Source organism: Plecotus auritus (assembly GCF_963455305.1).
Source record: "Plecotus auritus genome assembly, chromosome: 1".
NCBI lineage: Eukaryota > Metazoa > Chordata > Mammalia > Chiroptera > Vespertilionidae > Plecotus > Plecotus auritus.
In genome coordinates this window covers 51,414,253-51,433,525 of record NC_137770.1, presented here as the reverse complement: position 1 = coordinate 51,433,525, position 19,273 = coordinate 51,414,253, and the positions used below count along the sequence as shown (strand labels likewise).

Genomic DNA, 19,273 nt, shown 5'->3' with positions numbered 1-19,273 from the left:
TCCCCACCAAGTCCGTGAACCCCTGGGCTCTGAGAAGTTATTGAAGGAATGGGAAGCCCAAGTGCCTAGCTGACATCATTTGTAGCCCAGAGTTATTAACCCAGGGTCCTTTGACTCCTCAGCAAACTTGGAGTCACGTGCAAAGTTTTATGTGGTGCCTTTTCTTGTAGAGGGAGGGGTCCATTCCATATCTCTTGTCAGAGTCTCCAGGAGGTCTGAGACCTTCCAAAAAGGTTAAGAATCATTCCTACAGAAGAGGGGTTGGAAAATGGCCCACAGCTCAAATCCAGCACAATGCTTACTTTTGTAGAATCCATAAGCTAAGAATGAAAATTTTCTATCTTTAAATGGTTTAAAAAACTCAAAAGAATATTTTATGATATGAAAATTATACGGGATTCAAATTTGTGTCCATAAATAGTGTTATTGGAACACAGGCACTCTCATTCATTTGTATATTGTCATGCCCATTGTTGCACTACAAGAACAGAGATATAGCCTAGGCCTGTGGTCAGCAAACTGCGGCTCGCAAGCCACATGCGGCTCTTTGGCCCCTTGAGTGTGGCTCTTCCACAAAATACCACGGCCTGGGCGAGTCTATTTTGAAGAAGTGGCGTTAGAAGAAGTTTAAGTTTTAAAAATTTGACTCTCAAAAGAAATTTCAATCGTTGTACTGTTGATATTTGGCTCTGTTGACTAATGAGTTTGCCGACCACTGGCCTAGGCAGTGTGGCTCAGTGGTTGAGCGTTGACCTATGAACCAAGAGGTCACGATTTGATTCCTGGTCAGGCACATGCCTGGGTTGCGGGCTTGATCCCCAGTGTGGGGCATGCAGGAGACAGCCGATGAATGATTCTCTCTCATCACCGATGTTTCTGTCTCTCTCACTTCCTCTCGAAATCAATAAAAATATATTTTTAAGAAAGAACAGAGATATATAGTTGCAACAGAAATGCAAAATAGCAAAATATTTGCTATCATATGGCCCTTTTCCAAAAAAGTTTGCTGACTAGATGGGACTAGATAGTACATCTTATATTCCTCTATTTTTCATTTGTATGTGCATGCTATTATGATTGATAAAGTACAAATCATTTAAATATATTATTTATGTAGTGCACATTAATCATCGGAACCCTCTTACTGTATGTGGGGAATTCCCACCATGTGAGTCTTGCTGGAGAGTCAGCCTCCCTGTACAGAAGGCCAAAGACTTCTTTCTCCCATCTCCCTCGAAGCCAGGACACGGAGATGTGACTTGGAATCAGCCCATAGAGACCCCATCTAGGGCTTTGAAGCTGGAGTGAGTCACACAAAATGGTAGTGACAGAGATCATTCTGGCAGTAGTGGAGACTACAGCAGTTACCTCTGACTTCCAAGAGCAGCAGGGCCAGCAGGATGGGGGCACCAGCAGCAGTGACCTATTTATGGTTGCATGCACATCAGTGGTCCCCTCACCAGACAGTCCCTCAAGTATGGTTTTGTCTTTAGTCCTGGCCGTGTATCCTCCATGTGTACCTGGCCGGGACAAGCTCAGGCACTATATGAGACTGAGTCTGTATCACGTACTAATACTGTCTGCAGCAGAGAGGAGCTGAAAGCAGAGGTCAGTAAGGATGCACTCCAGACAATGGCTGATCCACCTTGTATCTTCAGTGCCTAGGATAATGGCTGGTGCTTGAAAAGTGCTCACTGAGTACTTGTTGATGTGAGTACCAGTGAGTATGTGCATGACACTGGCAATGAGAGTTCATATATCAGGGTTTCATGAGAAGTGGATATAAAGGCAGCTGTGCTCTTTGAACCCTGTATAGGGCTTCCTAGGTTTCCCAGACCATCATGGCTCCAGTAATGAGAAATGGTCAGAACTTGGGGATTAGTGTGAATTTGACCCTGGGCTATGAGCCAGCCTGAGCCCCCTCAGATAATGCCTTCATATCTTAGAAGGCAGCTGGTCAAAAAGCATGTGTGTATGCACTGGGTGGGAAAACACTGAACAGCGTGCACACCAGGTATACTCTGGCCCTGGATCACAGCCTGCCATGAAGCAAGAAACTTAGTATTGGTGCCAAAAACCCTTTCTGGTGGGTTTGTAATTTAGAAAGAAGTGATTACAGTGATGACTAAAAATCAGCAACATCTCATTACTTCTGGATTTATCTATGTGTGGTGGGTGACAGATTTTTAAAGATCTGGAAGAGAGCAGCCAAGATGGCTTAACAGGACTTCTAGACCCAGTACGTGGCATAAGAATTAGTTTTACTTGTGTCCCCCACCATCATTTGCAACTTTGTTGAGAAGACATGATCTTCCTCTGCCAAGGGGTGAAGATTTAGGCAGCACAGGATTTTTGTCTGTCTTCCTGTCACATTTAATCAGATAATCTCATTGTGTTACTGGTAAAGCATCTAGTCACATCTAACAGTCAAAACTACAAACTTGGCATTAACTCTTGCTAATTTGAGCTTGCTTCAGGCCTGAAACTTATAGCAGAGCAACGGGATGGAGTCCTGTGCTTTCTCTTCTTTCCTCCTCTCCAACTCCACCACATGCTAGCTGTTCTACCACTGCCTCAGAAGCTGAGGGAGAACCACAAGAGAGAACACAGTTCTTACTTACCTGGTTGGCTCTGTGCTCTCTGGGCCTGCCTGGTGATGAGAACTGGCTTTCTCTTGGGTCAACACTTTCATGAGTTTACCAGAGGTTCCTGCTGTGCAACCCTTTACCCTGGAAGATGCATCTCCACCCTCGCTGTTCACTTGCTGTTTTCTCCTCAGTCCTTAGGCACCAGGCAGTACATGCAAGTCCTTTTCTGCTGAGGTCCCCTTGGCTCTGCTGGTGGCCTGTTGGACAATGTCCAATATGACCCCACCAATGGTCCATGGGGAAAATTCATGCATCCTTGGCCATGAGAAAGAACTGTCACCAAAGTAGCTTTGCCTTTCTCTCCCCCGCTAGATTTCCTAGCCGAGTGACATACTAGCTTTCAGCCCACTTGTGCTTTCTTTCCCAGTCCCAAGCCAGGCAGTTTTCCGGGTGTCCTAACTGCAGAGAAGACATTTCCAAACTCTCTGAGTTGACCCCCTGAAATCTTCCTCAGCTTATAATAGTGTCACTTCCCTACTCTTCTGCCAAAAAGGGGGTTGGAACTCACAGAAACAACTTTATTCAAAAAACATTTTTATCCATCTTCTTACCAAATCCTCTGTTCTCTCAAAACTTGTATTCTTGAAGTAGATTAAGGGGCTCAAGAGCCATGAAACAAGTTCTCCTGTTCTCCCCTTAGGATTCTCAAATTTGAGGCAAAAGAGTTTCACTCTAATAACTTGTATGTTAGTTACTTATTGCTGCAAAATAAATTACCCCCAAACTTGGTGGTGTAAACAATAAATATTTATTATTGTTCACAGCTTCTCTGGGCCAGGAATTCAGGAATTAAGTAGTTCTGGCTTAATTAGGTAGTTCTGGCTCAGGGTCTTGTGCGGTTCCAGTCATGGTATCAGCCTGACAAGGGCTTGGAGGGTCACTTCCAATGTGGTTCACTCACTTGGTTTGCAAGTCAGTGCTGGTTGTTAGTGGAGGCTTCAATTCCTCTCCACTAGCATTCTCCACAGGCTGCTCCAGTGTTCTCAGGGCATAGCGGCTGGATTCCCTCAGAACAAGCAACAAGGCGAAAGCAGCACCTTTAATAATGATCTAACCTCAGAAGTCATATACTGTCACCTCTGATTCTTTAGTCATGTCGACCAGCTCTGATTCCCCATAGAAAGAAACTACTCAAAGGCATGAATATCAGGAATCTAAGATCACTGGGGACCATCTTGGAGACTGCTTGCCAAACCCTGTTACACTTAAAATGACGATTATCCCCTAAAACAAACTGAACAAAGTAAGTAAACGAGAGACCATAAATTTAGATTGTTTTAATCAAAACTGCTTTGGAGCCCTGGCCGGGTGGCTCAGTTGGTTGGAGTGTCCACGCATGCACCCAAAAGATCTCAGGTTTGATTCCTAATCAGGGCACACACCTAGGTTTCAAGTTCGATCCCAGGTATGGGAGGCAACCAATCAATGTTTCTCTCATTGATGTTACTCTATCTCTCTCTCCCTTACTCTCTCTCTCTATAATTAATAAACATATCCTCAGGCCCTAACTGGTTTGGCTCAGTGGATAGAGAATCAGCCTGCAGACTGAAAGGTCCCAGGTTCGATTCCGGCCAAGGGCATGTACCTTGCTTTCGGGCACATCCCCAGTAGGAGGTGTGCAGGAGGCAGCTGATTGATGTTTCTCATCAATGTTTCTAACTCTCTCTCTTTTTCCCTTTCTCTCTGTAAAAAAATCAATAAAATATATATATTTTTTAAAACCATATCCTCGGGTGAGGATAAACACACCACACACACACACACACACACACACACACACACACACACACACCTGCTTTGGGGAATTCTTGATCTTCAAAATTATATCTGCCACCTGGCCCTCTCCACATTTGTTCCTCATCTAAATGGGTCCAGAACTCTCCTCGAAGAAAGGCAGGACCCCAGCCTGATCTTAAGGGTTCATTTTGGCTTTCAGATCTCTGATTCTACATCACATTCAGAAAAATAAAGCTTTGTAAATATCTCAGTCGACATTTACACTGAATTTAAAATTCAATAAAAACATTCTAAGGTGTGTCATTAAAAGAATCATCTCTGCTTTATTTATTTTACAGAGTAATGATTTAAATTGAATACATTTGGACACAGTAAATATTTGACATTAAAAGCAGTTGTATCAGAATAGGCATCAGAAAAATAGCAACTTATCTTACACATAATAACTAGAAAATATTTTTCTGTCTGATCATTTAAGTGTTACAAATCCTGAGAATGTTATACAATGAACAAACTAGGTACTACCTTATCTTGCCTGGAAATCATCTTTTAAAAAAATGCTTTGAGGTATAAATCACCTATGTATTAAACATGAGTCTTTTACATTTTACAAGGAGTTTAAACAAACATATCAAACAAAGTTCAGTGGCTCTTAAAACAGCTATCAGTCAGGTTCAAGGACACACTGTTCCACAATTTCCCGTAAGTTGGGGTTCTCCATTGCAGCTGCCACTCGCTCTTTGTCATTTATCTGCTTGTTGACTGAAAAACACACAGACAAAAGTTAGCAGAACTGTGTCAATATATGGCAACAGATAGTATTTTTCTTAGGCTGTTAAAACAGAATTTAACTCCCTAAGAACTTAAAACTGATTTTAGCTAATTATTCAGAAGTTCTGGAAGGAAGCTTTAAAGAGAAAAATATCCCCTATAATCCTACTATTCTACCACAACTATTTTCATTTCTTTCTTTCCAGTCTTTGTCCATATTCATACTGCCAGATGTTACACTCAGGGTAAATACCATTTTTTTTTTCTTAAAATATGGAACGCTTCACGAATTTGCATGTCATCCTTGTGCAGGAGCCATGCTAATCTTCTCTGTACCATTCCAATTTTAGTACATGTGCTGCCAAAGTAAGCACAAGGTAAATACAATTTTGAAAATTGCTCTTTTTTTCCCCTTAAGTCTATTTTTTTTAACTACAGGGTTATTTAATACAGCAAAAATTGTAAGTGTTCTAAATGAATTATGAAGAAAAATGAATCTTAAAAAATAAATTATAAACACTATGCTACAACAAGCACCTTTAAACATATAGCCTTCTTTTTGGAAAGATTCTTCAAAGTGGGATTATCAGATGCAAGAACATGAGCATTTTTATGGTTTGAATGATATAACTGAATTACTTCCCAATATTTTTTTTACCAATTTGTATTCTCAACAGCAATACATTTGCTATTAGTGTGCCAAAAATACCCAGTATATTAAAAAACAAACAAAAAACAGCCCTAGCCAGGTGGGCTCAGTTGTTTGGAGTATTGTCCTGTACACCAAAAGATTGTGGGTTTGATTCCCATTCAAGGCACATACCTAGGTTGTGAGTTCGATTCCTGGTTGGGGAACATACAAGAGGCAACGAATCGATGTTTTTCTCTCACATCGATGTTTCTCTCTCTCCATTCCTCTCTCTCTAAAATCTATAAAAACAAATTCTTACATGAGAATAAAAAAATTAAATATATATATATACACACACACACACACACATACATACATAAAACAGGTGAAAAATAGTTCCAATGACTGTAATTTGCAATTTCTTGATTAATAGTGGATAACATTCTCCCATGTGTATTTATGAGCCCTTCTTATGTGAATGTTCTAGTTATGTTCCTTTATGTATATATATTATTGATTTCAGAGAGGAAGGGAGAGAGCTAGAGAGATAAAAACATCAATGATGAGAGAGAATCATTGATTGGCTGCCTCCTGCACACTCCACACTGGGGATCAAGCCCACAACCTGGGCAAATGCCCTGACTGGGAATTGAACTGTGACCTCCTGGTTCATAGGTAGATGCTCAACCACTGAGCCATGCCGGCCAGGCTGGATCTTTCCTTTTTTAAACTAGTTTGCATGGATCTTCATATCATAAAGGTTATCCTATCTAATAAAGAGGGAATATGCTAATTGACCATCACTCTGTCACAAAGATGGCTGCATGCACAGGTAAGGCCAAGTTCCCATAAGGAGCCTTAACAAGCAATCAGCAGGGACCTGAGGCTACGCCCTCCCCCGCCCCCGAGGGGCTTGACAGGGGACCTGAGGCTGTGTCCCCCACCCGGCAGGGCTTGACAGGGGACCTCAGGCCACGCCCCCCACCTTGGCATCAGGCTGGGGACCTCAGGCCACACCCTCCGCCCCAGTGCCAGGCCAGAGGACCTGAGGCCACGCCCACCGTCTGGCGGGGCTTGACAGGGTACCTCAAGGTGCACTTCCCGTCCTGGTGCTGGGCTAGGGGACCTCAGGCTGCTCCCCCCACCTCAGCGCCAGGCCGGGGGACCTGAGGCTGCGCCCCCCTGCCTGGCTGGGCTTGACAGGTGACCTCAGGCTGTGCCCCCCCACCCAGCGGGGCTTGACGGGGAACCTCAAGGTGCACCCCCAGTGCTGGGTCGGGGGAACTCAGGCCGTGCCCCCGCCCAACGGGGCTTGACGGGGGACCTGAGGCTACGCCCCCGTCCCAGTGCTGGGCCGGAGGACCTGAGGCTGCACCCCCCTGCCTGGCAGGGCTTGACAGGGGACCTCAGGCCATGCCCCCCACCCAGCGGGGCTTGACAGGGGATCTCAGGCCATGTCCCCCACCTGCCGGGGCTTGATGGAGGACCTCAAGGCACGCCCTCCGCCCCGGTCTGGGTTGGGGGACCTCAGACCACACACCCCGTCCTGGCGCCGGGCCAGGGGACCTGAGGCTATGCCCCCTGCCCAGCAGGGTTTGACAAGGGTTGGGACTGGCCAGGTCTGGATCTAGCCCAATGGGGGGGGCCGGCCAGGTCTGGGTCTCACGCGATTTTGAGGTGCATGTGAGTGGGCGGGGACTTGACTCTGGGTCCCGTGGTGAGCCCCAGACTCTGACAGTAGGAAGGTTCTCATATACATTTTACTAATTTTCTTTCATCTCTGACACTTCTATTATAGAGAAAGGGCAAATAGCAATATTAAATTATTTCCTCTAATTAATCCCCTTTTTTTAAAAAATATATTTTATTGCTTTTTACAGAGAGGAAGGGAGAGGGAGAGGGATAGAGTTAGAAACATCGATGAGAGAGAAACATCAATCAGCTGCCTCCTGCACACTTCCTACTGGGGATGTGTCCACAACCAAGGTACATGCCCTTGACTGGAATCGAACCTGGGGCCTTTCAGTCCACAAGCTGACGCTCTATCCACTGAGCCAAACCAGTTAGGGCTAATTAATCCCCTTTTAATGTGCACGAATTTCGTGCACCAGGTCACTAGTTGGTCCATATTGGTTGTCTATAATTTGCTAAAAATAATCCTGATGGAATAGTTCAAGAGAGATTTCTATATTCTTTACATTATTATTTTTCATCTTCACCTGAGTATATGTTTATTGATTTTTTTTTAGAGAGAGAGAGAGAGAAAGAGAGAGAGAGAGAAAGAGAGAGAGAGAGAGAAACATCAATATGAGAGAGAAACATGGATTGCCTGCCTCCCATCAGCTCCCCAACCAGGGATTAAACCACAACCTTGGTAAGTGACCTGGTTGGGAATCAAACCCACAACCTATTTGGTGCAAGGAACAACACTCCAACCAACTGACCTGGGGGCAGGACTATCCATATTCTTTGTAAAGATTTATTTATTTATTTATTTATTTATTTATTTATTATTTATTATTTATTTATTTATTTATTTATTTATTTATTTATGCAGGGCTATCCATATTCTTTGTAAAGATTTATTTATTTGTTTGTTTGTTTGTTTGTTTGAGAGAGGAAAGGAGAGGGAGAGAGAAACATCAGTGTGAGAGGGAACATTGATGGGGTGCCTACTCCACACCCTCTACCAAGGATCAAGCCCGCAACCTGGGCATGTGCCTTGACTGGAAAACAAACCAGAAACCTTTCAGTGCACGGGATGATGCACAACCAACTGAGCCACACATCATGGTGAGATGTCCATATTCTTAAAGTGGGCTAACTTTTCTGGTATCCTGCTAAAATGTCACATGTAGGAAACATATATATTCCCATATAAACTATTGCAATTCTGTTTCTTCCTACAATGTAGACTCCACAAGGGCAAGGATGTATCTCAAAGGTCAAACTGTGCCTACATAAAGAAAGCACTCAATAAATACATTTTAAAAAAGCTAAATACGAGGAGAAACCAGGATGGCTGCATAGTTAAACACCTGAACTTGCTGCCTTGCACAACCACTTCAAAACTACAACTGAAAGACAAAACGGATATCATCCAGAACCATGGGAAGGCTGGCTGAGTGGAAATTATACAACTAGAAGGAAAGAGAAAAGCACACTGAGACCCAGAGGAGGTGCGGAGGTACAGAGGCACATGTGGAAAGCGGCTGGCAACTGATTACACAGTTGTCTTTTTCAATCGGAGGGAGACACAAGCTCCCAACTGCTCTGAATTCCAGTTCCAGGCGAGACTCCAGGGACCCAGACTCATACAGGGAGAAACTGGGCTGTCTGGCATCAGACCGGAACACAAGGGTGGCTTTCTCTCAGAGGTGCTTGCAGCAATCATTGCTCCTACACGGTGCCGTGGGACACAGAGACCTGGGGACCTCTTTGGGGCAGGGATGACGGTCAGCCATTGCTGTTTGCTCCACCCTGGTGATTCCCTCAGACCCCACCCCACCCAATTTACAACCCCACCCAAGCTATGAGCACAGGCTTTAGCATATGAATGGCCTGGCCCTTTGCAATCTAAAACCTAACATACTGCAGCTGTGTCACAGAGCCCCAGAGCTTCCAAAAGAAGGTCCAAGGCCCCACAGCAGCTTGCATTGCTTCACAGCTGGGCCTCATCTGGGCACCTCCAAACCCCAAACAAAGAAGAGGAATCTGCAAATCTCTCTGTAGCTCCTGCTGGGTGGCCTCAGGCAGTGGCTGACTTTGCACCTCCTTGGAGATCCAAGAGCCAGTGTACCCAGTAGTCAGAGTGAGACCATCCAGATTACAACTCTTCAGATCCATAAGAGACACACTCAGGGGGCAGACTCAGTGAGCACCAAAGTCCCACTGAAGCAAGTCTTGCCCCACAAGGGTGTCTCCAGCACAGAAGTTCTCCCATTGTAGACACAACTGGTCCTCACAGCCAATTGGCCTGGAGGTCAATTCCCCCCAGTGATACCAACAACAATCAAGGCTTAACTACAACAAGACTGTGCACACAACCCACAAAGGGGTGCACCAAGACTGTCCACCTCAGGTAATTAGGAGGCTGAGCCACTGGGCCCTATAGGACACCTAGCACACAAAGCCACTCTATCAACACAGGGAAGCAGCCAAAATGCGGAGACAAAGAAACAGGTCACAAATGAAAGAAACTGAGGAAAGCAAACTACTGGATATAGAGTTCAAAACCACAGTTATAAGGTTACTCAAGAATCTTCTAGAAACCTCCGAGAAAATTAGTGAAACCCTCGAGGATATGACAAAGGACCAACTAGAAATTAAGCATACACTGACTGAAATAAAGAATAATATACAGATATCCAACAGCAGACTAGAGGATCCCAAGAATCAAGTCAAAGATTTGAAATACAAAGAAGCAAAAAACACCCAACTGGAAAAGCAAAAAGAAAAAAGAATCCAAAAATATGAAGATAGTGTAAGGAGCCTCTGGGACAACTTCAAGTGTACCAACATCCAAATTATGGGGTGCCAGAAGAAGAGAGAGAGCAAGATATTGAAAACCTATTTGAAGAAATAATGACAGAAAACTTCCCCTACCTGGTGAAAGAAATAGACTTACAAGTCCAGGAAGCGCAGAGAACCCCAAACAAAAGGAATCCAAAGAGGACCACACCAAGACACATCATAATTAAAATGATTAAAATGCCAAGGGCAAAAGACAAAGAGAGAATATTAAAAGCAGCAAGAGAAAAACAGTTAGTTACCTACAAGGGAGCACCCATACGATTGTCAGCTGATTTCTCAACAGAAACTATGCAGGCCAGAAGGGAATGGCAAGAAATATTCTAAGTGATGAATAGCAAGAACCTACAACCAAGATTACTTTACCCAGCAAAGCTATCATTTAGAATTCAAGGTCAAATAAAGAGCTTCACAGATAAGAAAAAGCTAAAGGAGTTCATCACAGCCAAACCAGTATTATATGAAACTAGAGGCCCGGTGCACAAAATTCGTGCACAGGAAGGGGTCCCCTCAGCTCGGCCTGCACTCTCTCCAATCTGGGACCCCTCAGGACCTCTGGCTCCTAACTGCTCACCTGCCTGCCAGCCTGATCCCAACTGCTCTCCCCTGCTGGCCTGATCCCCCTAACTGCTCTCCCCTGCCTGCCTGATCACCTCTAACCTCCTCTGCCTTGGCCCCGCCAACATGGCTTTGTCGGGAAGGACGTCCGGAAGGACACCTGGAAGGTCGTCCGGAAGATGTTCAGTCTAATTAGCATATTACCCTTTTATTAGTATAGATGCTGAAGGGTATTCTTTAAGAAGAGGAAGAAGAAAAAGGTAAAGATAAAAATTATGAATAACAAAGTGACAACCAATACATATCTATCAACAAGTGAATCTAAAAATCAAGTGAATAAAAAATCTGATGAACAGAATAAACTGGTGAATATAATAGAATCAGGGGCATAGAAAAGGAGTGGACTGACAATTCTTGGGGAGAAGGGGATGTGGGGGGGGTGGGAAGAGACTGGACAGAAATCGTACACCTATGGATGAGGACAGTGGTGGGAGGGGTAAGGGCAGAGGGTGGGGTGTGAACTGGGTGGAGGGGAGCTATGGGGGAAAAAAGAGGAACAACTATAATAATCTGAACAATAAAGATTTATTAAATTAAAAATAAATAAATAAAGCTTAATACTATCCTATTATAAAATCCCATAATTAAGAGGAATTTCAAAGACATAACAAGAGTGGATTTAGGGAATCTAAACTCTTTTATATTTTAATTAAGAGGTAGAAGCCATCAGCTTATGGGATTTGAATAAATTTAATACACGAGGAGTAAAAAATCTACAGGTCTGGAACTGTGAAAATAGGACATGGTTTTAGCAGTTTTCATGACAGTACCTAAAAAGGTTCCTAAATGGGCTGATACTCTGAAAGCAGTGGGCTTCCTTCCCTCTCTGCACCTCTCTTCTGTGTTCATTTTTTGTGTGCATCTCTTCCTGTGTATGTTTTTTAAGTCACTGTCTTCCTATATATGTCTGTCTTATTGTTGCTCTTACTCTATTACTGTCCCTTTCTTCCCCTCCTCTGCTGTTTTCCAACTTCCCAATTTACTTAGTGATAAAAGCTAAGAACAACATGTATTTTACTTTTTTAAATATATTTTTATTGATTTTTTACAGAGAGGAAGGGAAAGGGATAGTTAGAAACACCAATGAGAGAGAAACATCCATCAGCTGCCTTTGGCACACCCCCTACTGGGGATCAAGCCAGCAACCAAGGTACATACCCTTGACCAGAATCAAACCCGGAACCCTTCAGTCCATGGGCCAACACTCTTATCCACTGAGCCAAACCGGTTAGGGCAGTAGTCGGCAAACTGCAGCTCGCGAGCCACATGAGGCTCTTTGGCCCCTTGAGTGTGGCTCTTCCACAAAATACCACGTGTGGGCAAGCACGTACAGTGCGATTGAAACTTCGTGGCCCATGCGCAGAAGTCGGTTTTCGGCTCTCAAAAGAAATTCAATCGTTGTACTGTTGGTATTTGGCTCTGTTGACTAATGAGTTTGCCGACCACTGGGTTAGGGAAACATGCATTTTAAATGTATTTTTCATTATTTGCACTCTATTAGTTATAGATAAAATTGTTCTCTGGAGGATTTTTTTCAATTTTTTTTTTAATTTTTTTTTTTTTTTTTTTTTTTTTTTTCTTAGAGAGAGTAGAAAGGAGAGAGGGAGTAGCAAGGGTTGGGAGGGGAGAGAAACAGAAACATCAATTTGAAAGAGACTCATGGATCAGTTGCCACCCACATGCGCCCCTACTTGGGACCTGCAACCCAGGTATATACCTTAACCAAGAATCAAACCCATAATCCTTGTGCATGTGGGCTGATGCTGAAACCTCTGAGCTACATCAGCCAGGGCTGTTCTCTGTTTTTAATATAATACATAGGTTATATAGAACTTTTTGTCTTTTGCTTTTCCCAAACCCCAACTCTGATATTTTTAATTAGTCACTGATTGACTTCTCTCTGTAGGTCAGAGATCCTCTATAGAAAAAAGGTTCCCTACTCCCATTTTATTTTATTATCACTAGTGGCCCGGTGCCCGAAATTTGTGCACGGGGGCCCCTCAGCCTGGCCTGCACCCTCTCCAATCTGGGATCCCTTGGGGGATGTTTGATTCCTATGAGATCGGGCCTAAACCAGTAGTCGGACATCCCTCTCACAATCCAGGACCACTGGCTCCTAACCGCTCACCTGCCTGCCTGCCTGATCACCCCTAACCACTCTGCCTGCTGGCCTGCTTGCCCCAACTGCCCCCACCGCCAGCCTTCTCACCCCCAACTGCCCTCCCTTGCTGGCCTTGTCGCCCCCAACAGCCCCCCACGCTGACCTGCTTGCCCCTAACTGCCCCCCCTGCTGGCCTGCTTGCCCCAAACTGGCCCCTCCCCGCTGGCCTGCCCGCCCCCAACTGTCCCCCCACCACTGGCCTGATCACCCCCAATTGCCCTCCCCTCCTGGCCTGATTGCCCCTAACTGCCTCTGCCTTGGCCCCTCCACCATGGCTTTGTCCGGAAGGACGACTGGAAGGTCTCCTGGAAGGTCTCCCAGTCTAATTAGCATATTACCCTTTTATTAGTATAGATAGAGGCCTGGTGCACGGGTGGGGGCTGGCTGGTCTGCCTTGAAGGGGGTCTCCTTTGGGGGCAGGGCTGGCCTGGGCGAGGAGCCTGGGGCAGTTCGCAGGCCAGCCATGCCCCCATCGGGGTTGGGATCCCTGCTGAGGGGCGAGGCCAGCCTGGGCAAGGGGCTGAGGGCCGTTTTCAGGCTTGCCACACACCCTTCGGGGTGGGGGTCCCCACTTGGGGGTGTGGCTGGCCTGGGTGAGGGGCCGAGGGCCGTTTGCAGGCTGCCCACGCCCCCATCGGGGTGAGGGTTCCCACTGCGGGGGCGTAGCCAGCCTGGGCAAGGGGCCATTTGGGGGAGGTTTGCAGGCTGGCCAAGCCCCTGGCTTTGTCCAGAAGGTCTCCCAGTCTAATTAGCATATTACTCTTTTATTAGTATAGATTCTAATCCTCACCTGAGGATGTTTTTATTGATTTTTTAGAAAGAGAGGAGGGGCAAGAAAGAGAGAGAAATATTGATATGAGAGAGAAAAACTGATTGGTTGGTTGCCTCCTTTATGCACTATGACTGCAGAATGAACCTGCAACCTAGGTATGTGCTCTGACCGGGAATCAAGCCAGCAACATTTTGGTGCATGCTCCTACCAACTAAGCCACCTGGACAGGGCCCCCTCCCATTTTAATTCATTAACCCAGAAAGATAACACCTACTCCATGATTCCCTAAAGCTTTACTCACTAGACCTTCAATTTCAACTACACAGCTCTCTATCCTGCCACCAAAGAAAAGAATCAGTCCTCTTTAGAGCTTATAAGTCAAGTTTCCTAGAACCGGATGTTCTTTACAGATGTGTAACCACTGGCCTAAACCAGTCAATATCCACAGGGCCTAACTATAATTCACCCCGAGTCCTACTGAAAAAAATTAAGTTCATAAAAATGTCTATGTTTCCACACCTTAAGAAAGAGCTACTAACTGATTTTTCACTTCTTTGCGAAAGACCAAATAGATACTTGGCTGGCAGAATAACCTGGTATTCCAGATAAAGTACTTTCTGAAGTTGTTTTTAATAATGATTCAAGATTCACTTACTGTCTTCCTCTGTTGAGTGGGTTCCTTCAGAAATGTAGATTTCCAACTAGGAAAAAAAATATTAAAAGCAAAACATTTAGGGCATTCTAAGATGATGAAGTGGAATGTTAAATGGACTCAACAGTCTCGGGAAGAAAGCCCAAATCCTTTTTCCACCATCAAAGACTTAGGAACAAATCCCTCAGATTCTTCTCTAAAACAAGGGCTTAAATGAGCAGGATTTTTAATTTTGGTCATCTGGGAAAGGTCTGCAGGGGGCATTCCATTTTTTAAAATACAACTAATGTAATTTTATACAAATAAGATCTCATATATGTTTTACTCATGGAAATCCCTCTCCTGCACTCTAATTCTTCCTCTCAAATCAGTATCTAAACTTGCTCCCTACCCCACCTCTCAATAAAGCTACATTAATAATCTAGTGTAGTTTCTTCCATATTTTTCCTCTATACCACCCATAATCTAACACATATTTCACATACACATACACCCTAAGGTTGGACATTCCTTTTTATTTCTTATTTTACAAAAATGGGATCACAGTATATAGTTCTCAGTATCCTCCTTTTCTCATCCATTTTTACCTTGACAAATTTATTCTCAAGTACAATATAGGTTAAGCTAACCCTCCTGGTTCTGCTCTACTCACTCCTTCATAAGCTATCCTCCAAGAACCAGAGCTTTTGAGTCAAACCCACAAAATTATTGCAAATCCTATGGTAAATAAGTCATATTATGTGATAAAGACATGTTTACTTCCCAGAGAATAATGGAGCATATGAACTAATTCTTTGTTGTTTGTTTATTAATCCTCACCCGAGGATATTTTTTCCATGGATTTTTTTAGAGAGGGTGGAAGGAATGCGGAGAGAGAGAGAGAGAGAAACATCAATGGGAGAGAGACACATCTATTGGTTGCCTCCCACATATGCCCTGACCAGGGGCGGGGAGGGAAACTGCAACCCAGGTAATGCCCTTCACCAGAATCAAACCCACGACCCTTCAGTCTGTGGGCCGTGCTCTAACCAATGAGCCAAAAAGGCTAGGGCTGAACTAATTCCTATATAATTATTTACCACTGAGATGTTTTTCATGAGTGAAAAAAATCATAGCATATCATGGCTAATGGAGACCTTAGAGATCATCTAGTCCAGTCTTTTTTTTTTTTTTTTTTTTTTTGGTGGGGGAGTGGCGGGGGGGAACCCCAATAAACAAGGACTTACTTGGAAATTTCTAAACCTGCCTAAAGTGGCACTTTCCAAGCCCTAGGCCTACCTTCCTTAACAAGTTCTCCCCACCTCCCCCTGCCCTCCACCAAGCAAGCACACCCATACCTCAGGCCATGCCGGAGAACTTGAGTGTCCCCTTCCGCTAGGAGGCTTTATAGCCCTGGACCCAAGAGCTAGGGTGGCAGCCCTCTGGCATCCCAGGAGATAATGGCGGCCAGAGCCGCTGGCATAGATTGAAGCAAGAAAATAAAGGAGAGGGCACCAAATAGGATTCCCTAAAAAAACAACTTATCCCCTGCACAAAAAAGTGGGTCCTGCATAGGACAACCTGCTCCCCAAATAATGTAAATACCCAAAGGAAAAGAAAAAACCAGCAACAAGGCTGGGCTAGTAGGAATGGCAAAGAACTTCGGTTTAGAAAGGCTAGGAAGCCCTAACCGGTTTGGCTCAGTGGATAGAGCGTGGGCCTGCGGACTCAAGGGTCCCAGGTTCGATTCCAGTCAAGGGCATGTACCTTGGTTGCGGGCACATACCCAGTGGGGAGTGTACAGGAGGCAGCTGACTGATGTTTCTCTCTCATCGATGTTTCTAACTATCCATCTCCCTTCCTCTCTGTAAAAAATCAATAAAATATTAAAAAAAAAAAAAAAAAGAAAGAAAGAAAAGAAAGGCTAGGAAGCCGAAACCGGTTTGGCTCAGTGGATAGAGCATTGGCCTGCGGACTGAAAGGTCCCAGGTTCGATTCTGGTCAAGGGTATGTACCTTGGTTGCGGGCACATCCCCAGTAGGAGGTGTGCAGGAGGCAGCTGATCGATGTTTCTCTCTCATCGATGTTTCTAGCTCTCTATCCCTCTCCTCTCTCTTCCTCTCTGTAAAAAATTAATAAAATATATTTAAAAAAAAAAAAAAGGCTAGAAAGACTGTAAGTTGTGTCCCTCTTCCTTGCCCAGCTCCCCAAGAGCCAGCCAGGGCACTTGCCCCAGAAGGGGGTCTGTAAACAAGCAAAGCCAGGGGCCTTTGGTTTTGAAACCTAACAGTTATATCAAAGCAAGGCCTCCAGTAGTCCTACCTGGGCCTGCGTGCAGGGGGCAGAGGCATCCGTTGTGAACCCAACTGAAGCCAACCCATCAAGTAAGTAATAAGGCTTTGGGGGTCAAGCAACAAGGAATTCTACCACTACATTTATGAAACTAAAGCTGGGAAGTAGAAGGTGACAGGAGATACCCCTCACTCCCTTCTTTATTCTGTGCCTGTGTCTGCAGTCTCAGATGATGGTCCCTTCCAGGCTGAGAAGGAAGGGAGGGATCCCTATTCAGTTAGGTCAGGCGAATTCCCAGCACCTGTTCCAGTTCTTGCCTTGGCTGCTGCATCTTGACAAAGATATGCCTTCATACTGCTTCCTGGGTCCAGGGCTGGTGGTAGAAAGCATCTCATCTCTCAGGGTTCCCAATCACATCAGAGATGATCTTGAGGTCTTGGTGCTGTGAACGAAGTCATTCCTGGATGCAATCTGGGGGGTGGGGGGGTCAGTGCTAAGGCTGAGCATGAAATCCCTCTGGGTCTTCAGCTGGTTGATGGACTCAATGGTCTCATGGATTTTGATATCAAGGGAGGCAATCTCCTATTGATTGGTGGTAGAGGCCAGAAAATTGCTCATCTGAGCCTTGAGTGGGCTGTCCACCTCCAATGCATAAGAAGCTGTCTTCTTCTGGTTAGGGTTCAACCTAAAGATATGGTTGATTACAATGGGTTCTGGGTGCTGCAGCAACCCAGCCAGCTTCATGGGAATCTCGGAGAAACAGTCGACCACAGCTGAGATCTGGCAGAAGTAATGGTAGGAATTGATGTACCCATGCTCATGCTCATACTGTAGCTGGTAGTGTTTGATATAAAGCCACAGGAGCTGCATTCCTAGCAGCCTTGCCAGCAGAGGTCCAACTTGTACTGGGGAGGCTGATGATCCACATGAGCAAGAGGGTACACTTGACATTGAGATCTCCAGGCCATTTCACCTGGAAGCCATCCATCTGCTGGGTGGTGGGCATCCAATGCCTCTCCAATAGGTGGTTGTCAGGTCTTATCTAGCTCAATGACAAGGCTCTTAAAGAATGAAGAGAACTTCCTCTTCTGTTTGCTAGGATCATCCAGTTTTCCCTCTGCTCAGAGTTCCCAGGAAGCCACCTTGTCCCCTGCTGGGGTTCCCTACAGTTCCTGCACTGTCACCTTCTGCCTTGCTAGGACTGAACATATTGGAAATATAGATCCGCAGCTTTCGTTTTCACGGCAGAGGCTTTTTGATGGCCTCCTGGATCTCCATCTGCTTGCAAGCAACGGTCTGGTCCAGCTTCCACTCAAAAGTCAGAAGATCCATGTATACCTGAGACTCTGGGACAAGCTCCCAAATTTGCTGAGGTAGAAGCTTATCTGCCAACTTCTTCCTCATTAACCTGCAGTGCTGGAAGGCATTGGGGCTGGGCCTGGGGCACAAGCAGGCATTTTTGGAATGGGTCCATCATGGCAGGTGGCATACCAGATGGAAGTGAAGTAGCTATGCCAAATGGGGAACCCGCAAGGGGTTCCACCTGCAAGCCAGCCATGGACATCCAGCTCCCTGGTGACATGCCAGGCCACTGGTACTGCACTACAGGGCCTGCAGAGCCCATGGGGTGGAAAGCAGCAGCCCCACGTGTCCCTCATACCTCCAGCTGGCCCTGTCCTCCTGAGCACTGGTCCTGGTTTGGCTTGCATAATACTAACTCTTATTCTAGACACAAAGTAACAGATATAAAACCTTTGGTTTAAATTAAGCATGATTCATTATTCTGAAAAATGGTAAATAAAGGAGTCAGCATTTACCCTATTTCTTCCTTTCTTTGTTTTTTTATTTTTCCAGAGAGGAAGGGAGAGGGAGAGAGAGATAGAAATATCAATGATGAGAGAGAATCAAGGATCAGCTGCTTCCTGCATGCCCCCTACTGGGGATCGAGCCAGCAAGTAGGGCATGTGCCCTTAACCAGAATCAAACCCAAGACCCTTCAGTCTGAAGGTTGATGCTACCCACTGAGCAACCGGCTAGGGCAGTGGTTGGCAAACTGCAGCTCGCGAGCCACATGCGGCTCTTTGGCCCCTTGAGTGTGGCTCTTCCACAAAATACCACATGTGGGCGTGCACGTAGAGTGCAATTGAAACTTCGTGGCCCATGCGCAGAAGTCGGTTTTCAGCTCTCAAAAGAAATTTCAATCGTTGTACTGTTGATATTTGGCTCTGTTGACTAATGAGTTTGCCGACCACTGGGCTAGGGCTACCCTGCTATTTCTATACGAACTATACCTCAGGGTAGCCAAATAGATGGTTTGGTACCTTGCAAGAATAAAAGATTCTAAACTTGAGAGGTTTCTTCTTTTCTTTTTTCAGCAAAACAAAATAACATATAACTTTTTTTTTTCTTACAAATAAAATAACATGTTTTTCTTAAAACAAAAAACAAGAACACCATATTTTAACTAGGTAACACCTATTTT

The 19,273-nt window shown here is 45.0% G+C and overlaps 1 protein-coding gene and 1 pseudogene across 7 annotated transcripts in view; both read right to left on the bottom strand.

Moving 5' to 3' along the window:
• Nucleotides 1–4,683: 4,683 nt before the first annotated feature.
• CIAO2A (cytosolic iron-sulfur assembly component 2A) overlaps nt 4,684–19,273 on the bottom strand; it is a 30,354-nt gene continuing 15,764 nt past the window's right edge. For 3 of the 6 annotated variants that reach the window (XR_013960259.1, XR_013960261.1, XM_080662173.1), the window contains 2 exons: nt 14,524–14,569; nt 4,684–5,147 (listed from right to left, as the gene is read on the bottom strand). Coding sequence is in view for 2 of the 6 variants with exons in the window: in XM_080662173.1 (XP_080518299.1) it covers nt 5,050–5,147; nt 14,524–14,569 (144 nt within the window). In the remaining 4 variants the exon portion in view is untranslated. The remainder of the gene's footprint in view (nt 5,148–14,523; nt 14,570–19,273) is intronic. The other 3 variants (XR_013960260.1, XR_013960262.1, XM_080662174.1) reach the window with 1 other exon arrangement.
• Nucleotides 17,069–18,500, bottom strand: LOC308245234 (SWI/SNF-related matrix-associated actin-dependent regulator of chromatin subfamily D member 2-like; annotated as a pseudogene). Its single transcript has one exon. The product of its transcript is annotated as an SWI/SNF-related matrix-associated actin-dependent regulator of chromatin subfamily D member 2-like (transcript).